Below are 22,488 nucleotides of genomic sequence, written 5' to 3' on the forward strand. Positions count from 1 at the left end.
GTTTCCTCTCTTCTGGCAGTAGTCTCAGATTTTTTAACATGCTCAAGCCTTTTTCTTTAAAGACAAACAAAATTGTAATAGCTACCACACTGCCTCTTCCCTTCCCATCTCAGCCACCTGCAGGAAAGGCCAGTCTTCACTCACTGTCTCTGCTTCCCGCCACTCTCTTCCATTTGTTCCTCGGGCTATTTCTGTCTCCGCAGCTCAAATGAAGTTTCTCCCTTGAGGTCACTAACACCGACACTGGGGCCAACACTACTGGACCCTTTCTAAATCTTTCCTGATTTGACTTCCCTGTAGCATGAAACACTATTGATTACCCTTCTTGAAAATCCCATATTCCATGGTCTGTCTGACAGTGTTCACCTTAGTTTCATCCTTCTTCTCCTTTGAGTACTCTTCTCTCTTATCTGCATCTTTTTTTTTAAATTTTACTGAAGTATAATTGATTTACAATGTTGTATTAATTTCTGCTGTACAGCATAGTGACTCAGCTATACACACAGATATTCTTTTTCATGTTCTTTTCTATTACGGTTTATCACAGGATATTGAATATAGTTCCCTGTGCTAAACAGTAGGACCTTGTTGTGTATCCATCCTATGTATATTAGTTTATATCTTATCTGCATCTTAAATGTTGGTGTTATCGTGGATTTAATCCTTGGACACCATCTGTGTCTTCTACGCTCTGGAACCATCTCATGCACTTACGTGGGTTAACCTGCCGCATCTCTGCTGCTGACAGCCAGCTCTGGGCTTGTAGCCCAGAACTTTTACCAGCCTACTGAACATCTTCAGTTCAGTTCACCAGAGATGCCTCAAACTCAGCTTGTCCAAAACTGAGTCCTTTGTGCCATCTCCATCCTCTCCTGCGGTGAACAGAGCCCTGCAGTTTTTCTTGACTTCTCACACTCACCCCCATATCTAAACGCTTGGTTTCACGATCAGTCAGTGCCACCTCCTTGGTAGTACTTTAATCTAAGGAACTTATACCAGGTGTCAGAATCACCTTGAGTTTTTCTTATTTAAGATGTTTACGGTAGTCCCAAGGCTTTTTTGCTACTGAAAAGAATCACTGCCTTTAGCCACACTAAACTACCTATAGCTGTCTGACTACACCTGTACTTTTTAAAACAGTTGTTTTTTAAGTTATTTTAGACTTACAGAACAGTTGCAAAAATAGTACAGAAAATTCCCATATACCCTTCACCCAACTTCTCCTTATGTTAACGTCTTACATAACCATAGCACATTTATTGAAACTAAATTAACCTTGGTACAATACTGTTAACACAAAACTTATTTAGTTTTCACAAGTTTTTCCAGTAATGTCATTTTTCTAGTCTAGGATCTAATCCAGGATCCCACATTGCATTTAGTTGCTGTATCTTCATAGTCTTATATATGTACTTTTTTTCCCCCAGTGTCTTTATATGTATCGTTTCTTCCACATAACCTGCCTTTGTCTCCCTTGCCTGTCTGGCAAGCCTTACTCTTTGTGACTGAGGTCAGATAGCCTCTTTCCCATAAGGTTTCCTCTCCCTTCCCTGGCAGAGCTGGAATCCAGGGATCTTTTTTTTTTTTTTTTTAAACATCTTTATTGGAGTATAATTGCTTTACAGTGGTGTGTTAGTTTCTGCTTTATAACAAAATGAATCAGTTTTACATATACATATGTTCCCATATCTCTTCCCTCTTGCATCTTCCTCCCTCCCGCCCTCCCCACCCCACACCTCTAGGTGGTCACAAAGCACCGAGCTGATCTCCCTGCACTATGCGGTTGCTTCCCACTAGCTATCTATTTTATGTTTGGTAGTGTATATATGTCCATGCCACTCTCTCTCTTTGTCACATCTTACCCTTCCCTCTCCCCATATCCTCAAGTCCGTTCTCTAGTAGGTCTGTGTCTTTATTCCCGTCTTGCCACTAGGTTCTTCATGATCTTTTTTTTTTTCTCCTTAGATTCCATGTATATGTGTTAGCATACTGTATTTGTTTTTCTCTTTCTGACTTACTTCACTCTGTATGACAGACTCTAACTCCATCCACCTCACTACAAATAATTCCATTTCGTTTCTTTTTATTGCTGAGTAATATTCCATTGTATATATGTGCCACATCTTCTTTATCCATTCATCCGATGATGGACACTTAGGTTGCTTCCATGTCCTGGCTATTGTAAATAGAGCTGCAATGAACATTTTGGTACATGACTCTTTTTGAACTATGGTTTTCTCAGGGTATATGCCCAGTAGTGGGATTGCTGGGTCATATGGTAGTTCTATTTGTAGTTTTTTAAGGAACCCCCATACTGTTCTCCATAGTGGCTGTATCAATTTACATTCCCACCAACAGTGCAAGAGTGTTCCCTTTTCTCCACACCCTCTCCAGCATTTATTGTTTGTAGATTTTTTGATGATGGCCATTCTGACCGGTGTGAGATGATATCTCATTGTAGTTTTGATTTGCATTTCTCTAATGATTAATGATGTTGAACATTCTTTCATGTGTTTGTTGGCAATCTGTATATCTTCTTTGGAGAAATGTCTATTTAGGTCTTCTGCCCATTTTTGGATTGGGTTGTTTGTTTTTTTGTTATTGAGCTGCATGAGCTGCTTGTAAATCTTGGAGATTAATCCTTTGTCAGTTGCTTCATTTGCAAATATTTTCTCCCATTCTGAGGGTTGTCTTTTTGTCTTGTTTATGGTTTCCTTTGCTGTGCAAAAGCTTTTAAGTTTCATTAGGTCCATTTGTTTATTTTTGTTTTTATTTCCATTTCTCTAGGAGCTGGGTCAAAAAGGATCTTGCTGTGATTTATGTCATAGAGTGTTCTGCCTGTGTTTTCCTCTAAGAGTTTGATAGTGTCTGCCCTTACACTTAGGTCTTTAATCCATTTTGAGTTTATTTTTGTGTATGGTGTTAGGGAGTGTTCTAATTTCATACTTTTACATGCACCTGTCCAGTTTTCCCAGCACCACTTATTGAAGAGACTGTCTTTTCTCCACTGTATATGCTTGCCTCCTTTATCAAAGATAAGGTGACCATATGTGTGTGGGTTTATCTCTGGGCTTTCTATCCTGTTCCATTGATCTATATTTCTGTTTTTGTGCCAGTACCAAACTGTCTTGATTACTGTAGCTTTGTAGTATAGTCTGAAGTCAGGGAGCCTGATTCCTCCAGCTCCATTTTTCGTTCTCAAGATTCCTTTTGCTATTCGGGGTCTTTTGTGTTTCCATACAAATTGTGAAATTTTTTGTTCTCGATCTGTGAAAAATACCATTGGTAGTTTGATAGGGATTGCATTGAATCTGTAGATTTCTTTGGGTAGTAGAGTCATTTTCACAATGTTGATTCTTCCAATCCAAGAACATGGTATATCTCTCCATCTATTTGTATCATCTTTAATTTCTTTCATCAGTGTCTTATAATTCTCTGCATACAGGTCTTTTGTCTCCTTAGGTAGGTTTATTCCTAGATATTTTATTCTTTTTGTTGCAGGGGTAAACGGGAGTGTTTTCTTAATTTCACTTTCAGATTTTTCATCATTAGTGTATAGGAATTCAAGAGATTTCTGTGCATTAATTTTGTATCCTGCTACTTTACCAAATTCATTGATTAGCTCTAGTAGTTTTCTGGTAACATCTTTAGGATTCTCTATGTATAGTATCATGTCATATGCAAACAGTGACAGCTTTTCTTCTTCTTTTCCGATTTGGATTCCTTTTATTTCTTTTTCTTCTCTGATTGCTGTGGCTAACACTTCCAAAACTATGTTGAATAATAGTGGTGAGAGTGGGCAACCTTGTCTTGTTCCTGATCTTAGTGGAAATGGTTTCAGTTTTTCACCATTGAGGACGATGTTGGCTGTGGGTTTGTCATATGTGGCCTTTATTATGTTGAGGAAAGTTCCCTCTATGCCTACTTTCTGCAGGACTTTTATCATAAATGGGTGTTGAATTTTGTCGAAAGCTTTCTCTGCATCTATTGAGATGATCATATGGTTTTTCTCCTTCAATTTGTTAATATGGTGCATCATGATGATTGATTTGCGGATATTGAAGAATCCTTGCATTCCTGGGATAAACCCCACTTGATCATGGTGTATGATCCTTTTAATGTGCTGCTGGATTCTGTTTGCTAGTATTTTGTGGAGGATTCTTGCATCTATGTTCATCAGTGATATTGGCCTGTAGTTTTCTTTCTTTTTGACATCTTTGTCTGGTTTTGGTATCAGGGTGATGGTGGCCTGGTAGAATGAGTTGGGGAGTGTTCCTCCCTCTGCAATATTTTGGAAGAGTTTGAGAAGTATAGGTGTTAGCTCTTCTCTAAATGTTTGATAGAATTCGCTTGTGAAGCCATCTGGTCCTGGACTTTTGTTTGCTGGAAGATTTTTAATCACAGTTTCTATTTCAGTGGTTGTGATTGGTCTGTTCATATTTTCTATTTCTTCCTGGTTCAGTCTCGGCAGGTTGTGCATTTCTAAGAATTTGTCCATTTCTTCCAGGTTGTCCATTTTATTGGCATAGAGTTGCTTGTAGTAATGTCTCATGATCGTTTGTATTTCTGCAGTGTCAGTTGTTACTTCTTTTTCATTTCTAATTCTACTGATCTGAGTCTTCCCCCTTTTTTTCTTGATGAGTCTGGCTAATGGTGTATCAATTTTGTTTATCTTCTCAAACAACCAGCTTTTAGTTTTATTGATCTTTGCTATCGTTTCCTTCATTTCTTTTTCATTTATTTCTGATCTGATCTTTATGATTTCTTTCCTTCTGCTATCTTTGGGGTTTTTTTGTTCTTCTTTCTCTAATTGCTTTATTTATAAGGTTAGGTTGTTTATTCGAGATGTTTCCTGTTTCTTGAGGTAAGCTTGTATTGCTATAAACTTCCCTCTTAGAACTGCTTTTGCTGCATCCCATAGGTTTTGGGTCGTCGTGTCTCCATTGTCATTTGTTTCTAGGTATTTTTTGATTTCCCCTTTGATTTCTTCAGTGATCACTTCGTTATTAAGTAGTGTATTGTGTAGCCTCCATGTGTTTGTATTTTTTACAGATCTTTTCCTGTAATTGTTATTTAGTCTCCTAGCATTGTGGTCGGAAAAGATACTTGATACGATTTCAATTTTCTTAAATTTACCAAGGCTTGATTTGTGACCCAAGATATGATCTATCCTGGAGAATGTTTCATGAGCACTTGAGAAAAATGTGTATTCTGTTGTTTTTGGGTGGAATGTCCTATAAATATCAGTTAAGTCCATCTTGTTTAATGTATCATTTTAAAGCTTGTGTTTCCTTATTTATTTTCATTTTGGATGATCTGTCCATTGGTGAAAGTGGGGTGTTAAAGTCCCCTACTGATTGTGTTACTGTTGATTTCCCCTTTTATGGCTGTTAGTATTTGCCTTATGTATTGAGGTGCTCCTATGTTGGGTGCATAAATATTTACAATTGTTATATCTTCTTCTTGGATCGATCCCTTGATCATTATATAGTGTCCTTCTTTGTCTCTTGTAATAGTCTTTATTTTAAAGTACATTTTGTCTGATATGAGAATTGCTACTCCAGCTTTCTTTTGATTTCCATTTGCATGGAATATCTTTTTCCATCCCCTCACTTTCGGTCTGTATGTGTCCCTAGGTCTGAAGTGGGTCTCTTGTAGACAGCATATATATGGGTCTTGTTTTTGTATCCATTCAGCCAGTTGAATCCAGGGATCTTTATCACAGCTTTGTAATCAGTATTAACAGATGAATGCAGAGGTCAGGCATGTAATGCCCTCACAGACAGGGACTGTGTTTATTTCCTTGTTACATTCTTTATACCAAATTAAAGGACTGTCAAATAGTAGGACTTTAATAAATGTTTAATAATAACATTAAGGATGACTAATCATATTGAAAGAATCCCCAGAAGAAGGTATTTTGCTGCCACAACTGGTTCGATTAACTGGCAATATATCGTTTCAACTGGATTGTCTAAATTACTATAGTTTTTAATTTAATTATCTACTTCCTGCAAATTACAGGCCCCTTAATTTGATTAATATACTATGAATCTCTGTACCAGTGTATTTCTGAAGAAATTTTTAATTTATTTCTCTCAATCACATAGCTTGCATTATTGCAGATACCACGTTTCTGGAAGAGTGTCTATGACTGACCATTGCATCTCTTGTGCCTAGGACAGTGGTCAGAAAGTAGCCTGGGGTGTGATGCAACATTCAATGCTGTACCAACTGATTTTAGTTCTGGACAAAGAAATAGACTGTGAGCCATGCTATGTAATCTCACAGAAGACAGGCTACTCCTGCTGCCACGTAGCCTGCATTTTAACTCTTCTGTAAGAATCTGAGGGAACACATCCCTCCTGTCAGATCTGATTCGTCTCAAGTAAAGCGAAGGACTGGCTTTCTTCTCCCTCTTCTCTAATTTGTAATAAATTAACTTCATGTCATTTTAAAATGACTTGCACAGATCCCAGCCTATCAAAGCAAACACAGAGAATAGTCCTTTCCTATGACAATGGCATTGTTTTGTTCCCACAATCCAGTAGCAGCCTCAAGAGGCTGTGGTCATGTCGCCTTGTCTCTCCTAGAAAGAATGGCTCAGTTAATCGTCCCCTCATCTCTCTGTCATCATACATCTACCATAACGCCAGGAAGACTTTAGCTGTGTCTGTGTCTGTCGCAAGAGGACAGGGAGGACGGTCCTTCTTATTCTCATATCCATATTGCCTTGTTCCATGCCTGCACTGGATTTGATGAAAAAAATCGTCCCTATGCCAAAACCAAATCACTTGTGTTCCAAGTGTTCCCCGGAATGCAAGTGATCCATATTTAACCCCCCATGTAGTTTAGGGGTGTGACTGGGTTCCACTGCGGTGACAAAACCATCTATCAACTACATGCAGTGTAATTTTGTGCAAAACTGCAGTTTCTTTTTTTTTTTTTTTTTTTTAATTTTATTTATTTATTTATTTTTGGCTGCATTGGGTCTTCGTTGCTACACACGGGTTTTCTCTAGTTGCGGTGAGCGGGGGCTACTCTTTGTTGTGGTGCGTGGGCTTCTCATTGCAGTGGCTTCTCTTGCTGTGGAGCACGGGCTCTAGGCACGCGGGCTTCAGTAGTTGTGGCACGCGGACTCAGTAGTTGTGGCTTGCGGGCTCTAGAGCGCAGGCTCAGTAGTTGTGGCACACGGGCTTAGTTGCTCCGTGGCATGTGAGATCTTCCCAGACCAGGGCTCGAACCCGTGTCCGCTGCATTGGCAGGCAGATTCTTAACCACTGTGCCACCAGGGAAGTCCAAAACTGCAGTTTCTTGGTGTCGAGCCTACATTGCTCAGATTCGCAGGCCTTCAGACACCCAGCCGCAACTCCTTTGTACTGTTTTTCCAATTAAAACACAGGCAATGCCATGCCATCCTTTACCAGCTTCATTTCCGTGACTTCATTAACTCTTAGCCCTTCACCTGGAAGGAGATTGCTCATTCCTGTTTGTTCTCTCCCATCCATACTGTGGTTCAGACTCCTACTCACAGTGCAGACCCTTCTCCCACCTGGCAGAAGAATGCTCGAGGAGTTCACTGCTGACTCTTGCTCACTCCCTGGCTTCTGCTGGTGAGCTGTGTATTTCCTCTTAAGAGTCTGGACAACCTTTTTGGCTTAAACCCTTACTGACCACTGCCCCTGCCTTACAAGCCTATCTTCTGGAACCCATTTCTATTCTTCACTGATCTTCAACCTCATTTCTCTTCCATAAATTCTCTCTCATCAAGTGACTGAACGAATGATCTCTATCTCATCTGTTGTGTTTCCAGTCTCCCATGTCATGCCTCCTCTGCTCCTACCTGCCCCCTTCCCCACTGCATCCAGATCACGTGATCCCTTTTGCTCCCTGAGTGGTTTCAGAACGTCAACTAGCCGTTTCACTGTAGGACTCATAGCCATTTCATGTATGAAACTATTTCAGATCCACAGACCACTCTAAGCTCTCTCCCAGGGTGTCTTCCACAAACATACCTTTTTTTTGAAAAATGAACTTCTAGGGGGTCTTTCTTAGACATACCCACCATTCACTATGTTATCTATAAATTGATACATTTTAAATTTGTTATCGCAAAACTCAAAACCTGGTTAAAACAAGAGTCATTGGAAGAGTCAATGGAAGAGTCATTGTAGTCATAACTACTGTGTCGTATAGTAGTTGTAAGCACAAACTTTGGTTCAGATCCTGGCTCTGATAGTTACTAATATTGTGATATTGAGCAAATCGCATAAGCTCCCCAGGTTACAATGTCCTGCCTCATAGGATTATTATCAGAATAAGAAAATACACACAGAGTGCTTAGCCTAAATGGTGGTTGCTTGGATTGCCTTTAAAAGCTCCAGTGTTGTGTGATGTGTTATGGGTGCATGCTGAAAACCTCAGAGGACAAGAAAAGATAGGCCATGAGATTTTCTCTGCAGGCCACTTAAGTTCTTTGGAAATAGATTAAAACTCTAACCCCATACCTAGCGTATGGCCTTGACTCCTACTGGACAAAAAACGCAGCTCTGAACTCCCGGTAAATATTATAGCAAAGGGTTCACAGAGACCAAAGGATAATTATGTACTTTTCTTTACTGAATTTAGGGGTAGAATTCCTACCCCCCCACCCCCGCACTTGCTCCCCACACCAACACCAACACCAACACACACAGCACACACATATGCACACCAGTATTGTTGGTGCAAGGTCTTCAGATAACTTTGGTGTCCAGAGTAAAGTTTGTATTAGTTACTGTATTTTGCATTGAGTAAGGGTGATAGAGTTTAGCTTTAAGAAGCTCTCAAGGTGTCACGTCTCGGAATCAGAGAGACTCCTATGCTGAGGTCTTGGCCCTCCAGGCTGGGAGAGAAGTGCAGTGAACTAGAAAAGGTGGCACTGACCTGGCCACAGTGACTGGCCCCGGTGAAGGCAGCCAAGGCTTCTATTCACGGTGCCCACTATGGACACGACACAGCAGTGACTGGTCCCTGACTGCCAGTTGAACTACATGAGCTCAGCAAGCAGGAATTCTAAGAGGCTTCCAGAAGTGCTCAAGAGCAGGCAGTTAGTTAGCTGGGGGGAAGGGGGTTAAGAGATCTATCTATAGGGGCAGGATTTCTGGGAACAGATGGAGCATACCAGACCAGGGCACACTCCAGCTTCTGGGGAGGAGGCCTGGAAATAGCTAGACAGTGTCTAGACTGGGTTTGCATGAGGCTTCAGTCCCAATAGGAGGTATGGTTCGACAAACGGAGCATGAGTCAGGCTGGGGATGGCAGACCAGAGCATGTTTCTGACCCCAGAGACCAGATCCAGGCAGGAAATAGGACCAGTATGGGTTGCTGTGACTCAAGTTATAGCTTGCTGTGCTCCAAGCCCTGATACCATGAACACGATTGAGGAGACGGGACTTTGACCCCAAGTTTCAGAACATTACTTTGCCTAAGCATTTTTTTTTTTTTGGAAAGCATCTGAAGTGTTCGCTTTATAATTATTCTTTAAACTATATATGCATTCTTCTGTCTAAATGAAATATCTTGCAGTAATAAGAGAAAGCATTTGGAGTCATAACATGAGAAGAGAGTTATGGAGGCTGTTTATTGTGTTTATTGGTCCTCCCGTTACTGGACATGTGTGCTGGGAAGAACATCTTGTAATATTCTGATTCTGTTTCTCTCAACTTATTAGAGAGGTCTTTCTTAAAAATTTATTATTAAAATTTTTTGGTAAATCACACAAAGTAGTCTAGAAAACCAGAGGATTCTGTGCTTAATTTCCTACCTGTTACCAAGACACTAGCCTTGAAAATATTTAAAGAAATAAGGTTCCTAAGTTTATACTCAAAATAAGCTAAGCTATACCATCTCTGTATCTGTTACAATATTTTTTCTCAGAATTTTAATATAAAATCACCTTCATTACAAAAGCAGTATATAGATAAATAAAATAAAAACACCAGACTGTCATTATGCAAACAATGTTAACTGTTCACCCCTTAGTGTATATCTTTCTGAATGTTTTTCTGTATGGACTTCGTTTACCCAAATGATACATATTTTTAATAGACTTTTTAAAAGAGCAGTTTTAGTGTACAGTAAAGTTGAGAGTAAAGTACAGAGACTTCCCTTCCACCCATTGCCTCCACACATACGGAGCTTCCCCCATTAGCAACATCACTCATTTACCAAGGGTGAACCTACATTGACACATCATCATCACCCAAAGTCCGTAGTTTACCGTAGGGTAGGGTTCACTCTTGGTTTTGTATATTCTGTGGGTTTGGACAAATGTATAGTGACATGTATCCGTCTTGATAATATCATACTGCCTTAGAAAAAATCTGTGCTCTGCCTGTTCATCCTTTCTCCTACTCCCAACCCCTGGCAACCACTGATGTTTTTTACTGTCTCCATAGTTTTGCCCTTTCTAGAATGTCACATAGTTGGCATCATATAGTATGTAGCCTTTTCAGATTGGCTTCTTTCACTTAGTGATATGCATCAAGGTTCCTCCATGTCTTTTCATGGCTTGGTAGCTCACTTCTTTTTAGCACTGAATGGTATTCCATTTTCTGGATGTACCACAGTTTATCTGTTCATGTACTGAAGGATATCTAGATTGCTTCATTATATATATATATATTTTTTTTTTAATTTCCTTTTTTCAGTTAATGACTTTTCCAATCATTAATTTTTTTTTAATCTCATCTAGAACTTAGTCAATATATAAATTTCAAAAAAAGAAAAATCCTTTTCAGCAAGTTTGTCCAAATCCAGGACCATTACATTGTATCTGGCTATCTATCTCTTAAGTGTTGTTTAATCTAGAGCAATCCTTTTTTTCACAAAACTTGACTTGAAGAGACAAAGCCAAGCATCCTACAGAAAGTGCTGCCTTCTGGCTTTGTCTGGTTGCTTCCCCCTAACATTCAGCATGTTGCTCTGTCCCTCGTATTTCCTGTGAAGTAGAAGTTGAACCTGTAGGTGTAACAGATTCAGGTTCCACAGCCTTGTAAGAACACATTGCAGATGATGATGTTTCTTTGTGTTGCCTTGCGTTAGAGGGCTGACAACCCAGTCCCCCCACGGGCAGTTACATCTGTCGTCTTGCCAGTAGGAAGTAACCTGTGTGGCATCATATGAACGTTCATTTCCTCATCAATAGTTTTCCTGCTGGTTTTAGCACTTAGCGACAATCATTGAGTAAAATAAGAATTACACTAGGAATATGAAACTGTATTTTTTAAAACCTGTAATTCCTTTTACATTTGTTGGCTGGCATTTTCAGTAGAGGCTTCTCAACGTAGTGGAGCTATGAGATTATCCTGAAATACAGAGTCCTTTAATTGCCAGTTTTCAAAGTAAGGAGTTGTTTAATATCTGCCTCAGAGGAGATGTGGGAAGAATGTAAGCACTTTTTTTAAATGCGATGGTCACTGCAGTATGATTTCTTGAGCACTTCCAATGTATCAGGCTCTATGATAAAAGCCTTATGTAATCTAATTCTTAGGACGGCACAATGAGGTTTTAGAGAGAGAAAACGGAAATCACAGGAGGTTAAACAACTTGATACAGTTACTTGTGTGGGAAGTAACAGAGATAGGATTCAAACCCAAATGGGTCTGAGTCCAAAATCTGTGCGTAATTCCGCTTAGACATTTTTGTTGCATTTTACTTAAAAGCCAAATTCTATTTGTAATAATATTTGGAATATTTCCCAGTTCATAAACACTAGCAATAGTTATCATGCTTAATAATTCTCATGAGGTCTCTTCTCCCCCCTTCCCCATTTTTAAAAATATTTTTTACAGTGTGAAGAAAACACAAATCTTCAGGATACTACCCGCTACCTCAAACTTCCTTTTTCCAAGGGCATTCTCCTTGGGAATAATAATCAAGCCATGAAGGCCACAAAGGAGTCTTTTTGGATAACATCTTTTCTCTGTTCCACAAAACTCACACAAAATGGTAATGTATAATACTGTTTTATTTGAAAGCCCTTGTATTTAAGTATTCATGTGAATTTTGATAGGATATTCAATAAACATCAATGTTATGTATAATAATAACTTTGCACTAGAAAAAATGTTGATCCTTCTGTTTGTGATTTCCAATAATATGAAAACAGTTGTGACCCAATGATCTCTTAAATGCATGTAGTTTAAGGACTATAGAATTATCCCAGTATTGGAACCCAAGTACACAACTCTTCAAAATAAACCGTCAAACCCAGCTGCTTTAAAAAAAAAAAAAAAAGACAAAGGTTACCACCACCTTAATCTCTCTTGCTTTATAGCTCCATAGACAGTGCTAATTGCAGACTTTAGAGTGAAGGCCGTTTTTTGTTTAATTAGATGGATATTGCTTTTCTATTCTAGCATTACTTTTTATGTCAGTGATTGTTTAGCAAGTTATGATTAATAAAGCAAGTTCTTCTCCTTGGCAAACTGTTGTGAAAACATTGTCTATAATGAAGGAAGCAAATTAAACATTTTTGAGTTCTTCATGGTTGCCATGTAAGCCTTCTGGAAAGCATCCTGAATGCCATATTAATAAAATCAGATTCATTTTGTTGAAGAGAATCACTTCATAATAAGGCACAGCTCTTCCTTGACTTAGGATTGGGTTACATCCCGATAAACCCATGGTAACTTGAATAAGGTAAGTAGAATATGCATTTATTACACCTAACCTACAAAACATCATAGCTTAGCCTAGCCTACATTAAACATGCCCAGAACACTTACATTAGCTTACAACTGGGCAAAATTATCTAACACAAAGCCTATTTTATAATAGTGTTGGATATCTCATGTAATTTATTGGATACTGTACTGAAAGTGAAAAACAGAATGGTTGTATAGGTACAGAATGGTTGTAACTGGTGTTGCTTGTTTACCTTCGAGATCACATGGCTGTCTGGGAGCTGGGGCTCAATGCCCAGCATCACAAGAGGGTATTGTACCTGTGTTAGCATGTGGCTAACTCAGGAAAAGAACAAAACTCAAAATTCGAAGTATGGTTTCTAAATGATTTCATATCACTTTCGCACCCATGTAAAGTCAAAAAATCTTAAGTCAAACCATCCTAAGTCAGGGCCCTGTATTGTGAGTCAAAAAATGCTCCTGTGCTTAAACTTTTGTAAGTGTTGTTAGTTCTTTCTTCTGTGTCACATAGTAAGAAATATATTTCTTTTCTTAGAACATGGAATGAGAAAAGAAGCAAATTGTGGCATTGTTATAATAACCACTTTTAAGATACCACTCAATTTGTCATGCATTGCTACTGTATTTATATAGAAGTTGGCAAATGGCAAATGATTCTTTCACGTTTATCTTGGGTTTTGTTTCTCCCCTTCCAAAAGTATTTTTGAGAAATATTTTTAAAAATCAACTACATAATTCATTTTTAGTAAATCTGATTGAAAGTAGCTATTGCCAAATTATGTCATTATACCAGACTTTATCAGTATTCAGTGGTTAATGATTTTACTTAAATAAAACCTTCATTGACAGAACTCTATAATGACTATAAAGCATTTACCTTGGGCATTTTTTGTGGGAACAGTCTAACCCCATGGAGGTTATGAAGATAATAAAATCAACATGTTACTGACTCCCTTCAGTGGAATTTTTATTCATCCCACGTGGATTAGTTGTGTGTCTGTTATAGAGTTCACATTTAACTGATTGTCTCCATTAGACTATTTTCAGCTTGTATTAGTTATCTGTTGCTGCTGTAGTAATTACTGTAAACTTATTGGCTTAAAGCAACAATAATTTATTATCTTACAATTTTGGAGGTCAAAAGTCTGCAGTCAGTTTCATGGGGCCTAAATCAAGGTGTCGGCAGGGCCACATTCCCTCTAAAATCCCTTGGAGAGAATCCTTTTACTTACCTTTTCTAGCTTCTAGGAGCCACCTGCATTCCTTGGCTCCTGGTCCCTTTCTCCATCTTCAAAGCCAGCAGCACAGCATCTTCAAATCTCTCTGACCCTAACCATCTTCCATCTTTTAGGGACCCCTGTGATTAGAGTGGGCCCACCAAATCATCCAGGATAATACCCCTATTTAAAAGATCTTTAACTTAATCACACCTGTAAAATCTCTTTTGCCATGTAAGATAAACATATTCACAGGTTCCAGGGATTAGAATACGGACATCTTTGGGGACCATTATTCTGCCAATGACACAAATCTAACAATAGATTATCTGCCATCAAAATATTCGGCCCTGCATCCTTAATTTTTTCTAGTTCTAGGGTTTAGGATATTAGAATTGTGAACCTAAGACAGAGGGAACAAAATCCTGATAATTAGAAGCTACTACTTTGTAAAAGCAGAGAACATTTTCAGGTAAATGAACTATTCACGAAACCATTATGTTAAACATCTCACTATATGGAAGGCAATGCTTGACTCATTGTTGAAGACTAATAAGTGCTTAATTATCATTTTGACGTTGATTAATCTTGTCCGTGTAAGACAGCTCAAAATGAAGCAGGAAATGAATAGTGTGTCTCAGACATGGGAAGGAGGAAGGAAGTTAGTTGAGCTTTCTGAAATTTACATGCTAGACACATGTCTCTGTGTAGAAGTAATCCAGTTCCAAATTGGAATTAAATTGCTTTGTATTCATTTTACTTGACTTGGAAAGTTTACAGATCCCATTACCATTACAATTGGGCATTTAGTAAGTGATGTGGTCTCTAGGAACAGTTTCCTAGAGCAGATTTGCATTTCAGGGTTTCTAAAGTGTGTCTGCACACTCTCTCTGTGTTCCAGTGTCATTCTTAGATAGCATACTGAGGCCAGAGCACTCAGCTAGACGTCTGTGATTGCCAAATCAAGTAGATATTTTAAGCTTCTTAAAAGTGGGGATCAGCAAAGGAATTACTTTACTTGTTTGTCAGCTTCCTTGGACTGTTAAACACAACTGTTTAAAAAGTTATGAGAAAATAAAAACAGTGCTTAAATTAAGTCTAACGTTTGTGCAGGAACTGACTGCCCAACGTCCCTTTCTCCCCCTCAGTGATGGGTGGTTTATTCAGTCTCTTCCTGAGATTGTGATTAAAAAAAACAAAAGTAAGGATCATGCCATCTACCTATTTTATAGCTCTTGGTGGATTAGGCATACAGTCAGTATACACTTAAATGATAATTGAATCGAATGTATAAAATTCACATTTTTCAGTAGTAGGTCCTAGCTCCAAATTTGCAACTCATGTATCTTCAAATGGCTAAAATAGAGACCTAAGAGATGACAATTTTGACTTGATTCTGAGTTCTTGGCATGCATGAATTTTTTTTTTTAAGTATTTAAATTTTTTATTTTAATTCTGTAACAATGACATATTGCTAAGGAAAAAAAAATGTTTCCTCACACAACAGATCTTAAAATAGGCTTTTGCGGAAAATATCTTATAATATATAGAAATTAATAGGTAACAATAATGAGAGGGCTGGCATACATGATTAATTATGTCCAGACGGACGTACTACTTTCCTCTTGGCTCCATTGGGAGCAGTCTCGAAATTCCTCAGGCTTCTCACAGGAAAGATGCACAGCCCCATCCTGATCCGATTGTCTGGACCGCTGTCATCTGTTGCCCGGCTCTGCTGATGACAGTCCTATTCCTGGTCCCCTACTGCTGCTTCCGGTGATGCCACTTTGCAGCCAGTAGAGCTGCCTCCTTCCCCTGCACACCCCCCACCCCCCCACCCCCCCACGGTGGGCAGCGCCCTGCACGCCTCTGCAGCAGCCTCACTCTAAAGGGCAGGGAAAGAGAGGGAGGGGACGGAGTGAGCGCTGGACGGGACGTGGAGTGGGAAGTGAAGAGTGAATGGCTGGGGGAATTACAAAAGAGAGGGGCTACCGGGGAAGGGAGGCATCCTGAAGTTAGATGCAGGAAGTCGGAGGGAGGGAGCAAACATAGGAGGAGAATCCTGGAGGGCCACGTGTACTGTAGCCGGTCTCGCCCTGTGGAATCACTCATCTAAATATGACCAATCATTTTTTAAAAGGTTTCAATCATACCTCCAGGGCGTCCGAGTTAGACATGAATATTTAACCTTTTCAGGATTTTGTGTTATGAAAATAGTCATAAATCTCTTTTTCAATGTCAGTATTGAAAAAAAATTCCCTCATTTTTCTAGTTCTAAATCCACCTCCTCCTCTTACCCCTATTTGTTATAGGCAAATATTCTCATTTAGTACCAAATTTCTTTCTTTTGTTTGTGAAGTTTTTCTTTTGAATCTGACTTTGGTGGAGGTTGCTTCTATTTCCTCTTGAGATTCTTATGCTTTTTTCACATCTTTATTCACTACATCATATTTTCTTTCTCATCATAACTACTCTTCCTTGATCTCTTGGATTGTGTTTGTTTGGTTTGTTTCTTGTTTCCACGTCGGTCTTTCTGTCTCTCAGTAAGTCCCATTTGGGTTTTTCCTGAAACAAGTGCTTTGAAGTAGAAAACCCCTCCTGGCTTCTCTCTTGGCCATTCTAGTCTCTCAGCCCCACTGAGCACCAGGAGACCAGCCCTGCCAGGTTCCCCTGCCCGGGGTATATCCCGCTCGCACGTGCCTTGTCAGTTCTTACTGCTTTCATTGGCCTCCAGACACCACCGTCTCCCTGCTCCCTTTGGAGACCAGTGAAGCAGGACACCATGTTCAGGACCTTCTGCCCAGGAAGGATGAGGGAAGGATTTATTCCCTCACGAGGTGAAGAGGTTCCCTGAGGACCCTGCTAGACTCAGGGCCCACGTGTTGTCAGTTCAGGGAAAGGAGGAAATTGAAGAGCTGGACCAGAGTCTAGGATGGAAGATGATCATGGAGTCCAGGAACTGGCCCTCTCAGGTCCAAAGTCTCACTAGATGGTCTGACAATTGACTGGCTTTGTCATCACTGTGCAGGGACCTTCTGGTCATGCCAGGTTTGGGCCACATTGTCAAGAAGACCTTCATTGCCAAGTGGAATTTGTTGCTAGGCAGAGTGCTATATGCTGGGGGCACAAATATGAATAAAGTGGGTTCCCAGCCCTCAAGAATCTCCCACTTTAATGGGAGGAGGCAGAAAATCATTCAGCCAGTATTTACGAAGTGCCTGATGTGTGCCTGCCCTGTTCCAGATGCTGGCACTATGTTAGGGCCAAACTCGCACACTCTCCTCTGCTGGAATTTACAGTCTAGTGGGGGAAAGACAGACAGCTAGCCTGAGAACTGAAGGATAAGTAGGAGTTTGTAAGTCAAGGGCATTGGGAAGGGAGAAATAATTAGAATACACTGTAATAAATGCCATTTAGAGGCCTAGTGGGAGGGCCTGGGAGCCTGCAACTTGGGTGACCAAGAGGCAGTGTGTGTAAGAATTCAGCGTTTACAATAGAACACTTTCGTGTGAGAGGCTGTTCTCTATTAAGGCAACTAATTTTCCTTTTCTGTTTGGAAAGGTGATATGCTTGATCTTTTGAAGTGGAGAACCCACCCAGACAAGATCACAGGCTGTCTCTCTAAATTAAAAGAAATTGATGGCTCAGAGATAGTAAAGGTAAATGCTATTTTGTTATCCCTCTCTTAGAAATTCATGGGATAAAGAATATTTAGAGGCGAAGGACAGAGGATATTTTATTTATGCTTTTACTTCTTTATCCAACAGTTTCTGCAAGATACACTGGATACCCTGTTTGGAATTTTAGATGAAAATTCCCAAAAATATGGGTCTAAAGTGTTTGATTCTTTGGTGAGTTTAAATTCACTTTAATTATATCTTAATTTTGTCTCTTAATCTTGACTTTCCTAAGGCTATTTATAAATGTGCACATAATAGCATGAGCTTACTTGAAAAGAAACCTTCCCCCTCCCCTCTACCAAAAAAAAAATCTTGGTTTGTGTTCAGTTTTATAAAGCTCCATTTTTTTTTTTTTTTTAGGTTCACATAATAAATTTGCTGCAAGATAGCAAATTTCATCATTTTAAACCTGTAATGGACACTTACATTGAGAGTCATTTTGCTGGGGCACTTGCATACAGGTAAGGCCTTTTATCTTGTAATTGGTTTAGAAGTAGTTTCTTTTGAGCTTTTTAAAGCAGAACCAACTATATAGGAAAATTTAAAAGGGAGTGTAGGAAGAAATGAAGCACAACCACTGAAGTGTCTCTTGAGACAGTTTCTTCCTTTCTCACACACCTTCTTTTAATGGCTGGAACTTATTTTGATTAAAAGGGGAAAAAAAAGAACCTCCTGAATTCTATTCCTGAAACCTAAAATATAAGGTATTTTCTTCTTGTCTCTATTTCACTTGATATTCCTTTTAGTCTAAAATATCTGGTTATTTCACTTTGGCTGTCAAGAGCCCCATTTAATCACCACACTCCTTGATGATTCTAGATGTCATTAAGAAAGAAATATGATGGGAAAACAATCTTTGGCATCATACCATTTTAAAGTCATTTGTTCATTCATCTGTTAATATTTACTGAGTGCCTACTGCATACCAGGCACTATGCTTTGTGCTGATCATATGAAGACCTGGTCCCTGGCTGCAAGCAGTTCAGTCATTGGACTCTACCCTTTGTTACCAGCTGCCATTTTAACTGCTGGTCCTCTCCTGTCAGCTCAGATTATGCAAGCAAGGCTAAAAGTGAATGAATAATGACATGCTTTAGCTGGTTCCTGCCTCCACGTAGCCCAGGTGATAGTTGCCAGAAGGTGACAATGTCCCTCTTTCTGTCCTATCGTGACATCTTCTCGGTTTTGGGCCTTGCTTAAATACAGCCCTGAAATGTACCCCAAAGTTCTATCTCCCCATTACACTGCTGTCATTGGTATTCTGCCAAAGTTTTTACCTTATACTTTAAGCACCTATGGGTATGTACATGCACAATCATCTATTCCCAGAGGTGTGTTTAAAGAGCATGGAATCAGGGTTTTCCCCATCTATGTATTGTATAAAAGATAGTAGGTGATCAATTAAGTGTTTGATCCCGTTCCTTTGGGTATTCCCCACCATGGCCTGGTAAGATTTACGCCTCTGACGTTTAAATGAATGGAGTCATTTTTGCAAGACTTGACCCTCTGCCAACATGAGTTTTTCAGAGGGTGAAATGTAACAACAGGGATAGTTTTGAAATGTTGGCCCAGCTTTGCCCCTTGGCCTAACAATTTGGGCTCTGGTGTGAGGTGGTCACCACCTCCGACTGAGACTGTCATTGGAAAGTAGAGAACGAGGATGTAATTTCTAAATTTCAGGTTGGCCAGGAAGGCAGCTAATAAGTCCTAATAAGACAAATAAGGCCCGTGGAATCGTCTTGAGCTGTGGGTGGCCAGAAACTCACCGACAGATCATCTTCAAAATAGCACTCCCAGCATCATCTACCTATTGGCACATCCATGGATTCTCTCCCAACAGAAAAGAGGAGCATTTTTTTAAAATTGCTCTGTTTCCTAGAAACCAAGAACTGACCAGTGTTAACAGTCACACAACTGCAATCTTGAGAATTTGGGGGGATGGAGGTTAATTCAATTTTTGTTTCCTAAAACAATGCGACTTGGGTTTTCTGGAAGTTACTAAGGCATACTTTGACGGTAAGCCTCATTCTTCCCACAGGTCAGAGAATTGGCTTGATAACTCCATGGGGGTGTGCTTTGAATTGGGGAGGTATTACCTTCATCCCTCCCCACACCCCCTTTTGCCTCCAGCCAAATATTTCATCCAACTGTTTACGTAGTCGCTGGGGAGGAAATCCCAATTAGCAGTTGTCCGAGATTGACCATGACAGTCATATTCAGGCACTCCCTTGGCCAGAGTCCTTTTCTCAGATATTTGTGTTCACCCATTGGAAGCACTGCCAGAAACAGCAGGGCCGATGGAACATGTCCAGATTGAAAGGAATCTCACTGGGAGGAAGTGTTGTTTCTCTCTTCAGCTTCAAAAAAACGGGTAGTGATGTTGATATGCAGACTTTGTAAAATTATTATGTTATGGCAGTTTGACAGAAAAATGTGAGAACTGTTGGGAAATGAAGCCTCCTCATGATAAACATAAGCATTTGATTTGTTGGCATTTAATTGAGAATGAGAGCAATTCTACCTTCTGCACGTCTCCTTGTATTTTAGAGATCTCATCAAAGTGCTCAAGTGGTATGTGGACAGGATCACAGAAGCGGAGAGACAAGAGCACATCCAGGAGGTGTTGAAGGTAATGACACGCTGTCAATAACAGATCACAGTCTAACAGTGCTGTTGCGTGGTGATGCCTAAACGAATTGGTTTCCTCTACACAGACAGTAATTGGTGATGATGTATTACTGACATTCCAATTCAAGGATCTTAATCAGTTTATGGCTACTCCAGAGCTGATGAAATTTGAAAGGGACTTTGCCAGGCTTGCCCACTGGAACCTGCCTGGCATTGAATCCTTACTCCTCTGGGCTCTGAACACTTGAAGTCTAGGATTGGCAGGAGGAAGGGTTGGAAAGAAGAGAAGACTGCAGATGGGCAGTTAAGCTTAGAAGTTCCTGGCTCTTGCTTCCACCACCCTGACAGAGACCATCTGAGGACCATTTGTCTTAAGAGACGATAATAGGATGGCTTAGCAGGGATCACAGTGAGGAAACCTATGGTTTTACTGGGTCTCATGGTTTAACACTGCCCATATCTCTGGGCCCTACGTACTCAGTATATATGGAGATGTTGATACCTTACCTGCAAACATGTTTGTAAAGAATATAGATTCTTAAAAGGATTGTCCAGTAACAGCTCTGGCAGTCTTTTGATTTCTATAATTGAGTATACCCTATTTGACGTCAGTAGATAAAAGTCAACAGGTGTACATTTTAAAAAACAAGCATTTTACTCATTATAAATTTGTAATTTTGGGCCACTTGAAGGTAAAATGCAAGTGGTAAGAGTACCTACCAGCAAAGCAAAATAATTTTTGAAAAACAGACCGCTGTCTCTTTGTTGATTAAATTTAAAAAATCATCTGAGGATCAGAAACATTTAATGTTCATACCTCTCAAGAATTACATAGAATTTAAAAATTATCTATACGTTTTCTCTAATTAGGCATCAGAGGAAAATGGCTCTATCCCTATGAGTAAATACTGTTCAAAAATCTCACGGGGCCTTAGTATTTAAGTCAATATTTTAAAAGCCTAATGTTGTGCTGTCATTGTCAAATAAATACCTTTGGTTTCCTTTGAAACTAATGTTTTAAAATTTTTGTTTTAAGGCCCAAGAATATATTTTTAAGTATATCGTTCAGTCTCGAAGGCTGTTTTCCCTTGCCACCGGCGGACAGAATGAGGAGGAATTTCGCTGCTGCATTCAGGAGCTCCTCATGTCAGTCCGTTTTTTTCTTTCACAAGAGAGCAAAGGGTCTGGAGCATTATCTCAATCACAGGTAATTTTTTTTTCATCTCTGCTGAATAGAGGAAAAATGAGTCCAATTTATTTATTTTTACGCAGCCGCATAAGTGAATATTTTCTCCATCAGCAATCTGTAGCTCCAGCTTATATTTGTAGCTTAACTGACTTTGAATAGACTTTTAAAAAGTCCCTCAGCTTCTGAACGCCAGCAGAGCAGAAGTTAGGTTGCCTTTCCTCGGACTGTTCTCGCTCTGCATGGAGGTCCTGTTGGTTTGCACCAGCCTCCATTCCAGTTTCTAGAACACATACTGATAGAGACACCCTGTCACCAGTCAGCCAAGGGGAAGGAATTTCACTCTAGCCAATCTACTGCAGCTGTTTTCCCCAGGCCTTGTGCTGCTTTTTTTTTTTAGTTCCCCAACCAGGGATGGAACCCGAGCCCCGGCAGTGAGAGGGCCGAGTCCTAACCACTGGACCACCAGAGAACTCCCTTGTGCTGCATTTTAATCTGTGGACTTGAGACTCATATTGGTCTCAGCTGAATTGCGTGTTGTTTTGTCTTATGTAACTTGACGCTAATCGTCCTGGGACTGATCTGCTGTGACCAGTGCTGAGCGGTTGCTGCCGAATTCTGTGACCAGGAGTAGCTCCCCACGTTTTGTTTGAGAACAGGATCTATACACTTTCCAAATAGCGTGGCCTTGAACCTGTGCTGAGAGATAATTCTGAATATCTTTCTCTACACTTTCTTAATCCTTCTTGTACACGTTTAATTCTAATAACTTGGTTTAAAAACTTGTCAGATGGAGAAGCAACCTCTTTACTACCATCCCCTGGAGACTTGAGACTTATAATCACTGAGAGTTGGGATATAAAATGGGAGATTAGGAGACAAAACTAGATCCCTAAGAGTATTGTTGTAATTTGGTGTCATTTGACATTTGGAAGGCGTTATATATAATGGCAAAACACTAGAAATGTACCAACCCCCCCAATAATAGAGCCATGTTTTTCTGACTGTTTGGGGGCTATTCTTGTTACTTTCTTCTTTGCAGAGGTGGACTCCTCTTCCATCTGGTTAAGGATACAGGCTCTTTTAAT

General features: G+C 39.8%; 1 protein-coding gene across 3 annotated transcripts in view; it reads left to right on the forward strand.

The window, feature by feature from the left end:
* The window catches only part of DOCK4 (dedicator of cytokinesis 4), a 492,329-nt gene that overhangs the window by 322,010 nt on the left and 147,831 nt on the right, over positions 1 to 22,488 (forward strand). For all 3 annotated transcript variants that reach the window (XR_009505001.1, XM_059933591.1, XM_059933592.1), the window contains exons 17-22: positions 11,835 to 11,991; positions 17,468 to 17,565; positions 17,674 to 17,757; positions 17,947 to 18,047; positions 20,134 to 20,215; positions 21,251 to 21,421. Coding sequence is in view for 2 of the 3 variants with exons in the window: in XM_059933591.1 (XP_059789574.1) it covers positions 11,835 to 11,991; positions 17,468 to 17,565; positions 17,674 to 17,757; positions 17,947 to 18,047; positions 20,134 to 20,215; positions 21,251 to 21,421 (693 nt within the window). In the remaining variant the exon portion in view is untranslated. The remainder of the gene's footprint in view (positions 1 to 11,834; positions 11,992 to 17,467; positions 17,566 to 17,673; positions 17,758 to 17,946; positions 18,048 to 20,133; positions 20,216 to 21,250; positions 21,422 to 22,488) is intronic.

Source organism: Balaenoptera ricei, chromosome 9 (genome assembly GCF_028023285.1).
Source record: "Balaenoptera ricei isolate mBalRic1 chromosome 9, mBalRic1.hap2, whole genome shotgun sequence".
Taxonomy (NCBI): Eukaryota; Metazoa; Chordata; class Mammalia; order Artiodactyla; family Balaenopteridae; genus Balaenoptera; species Balaenoptera ricei.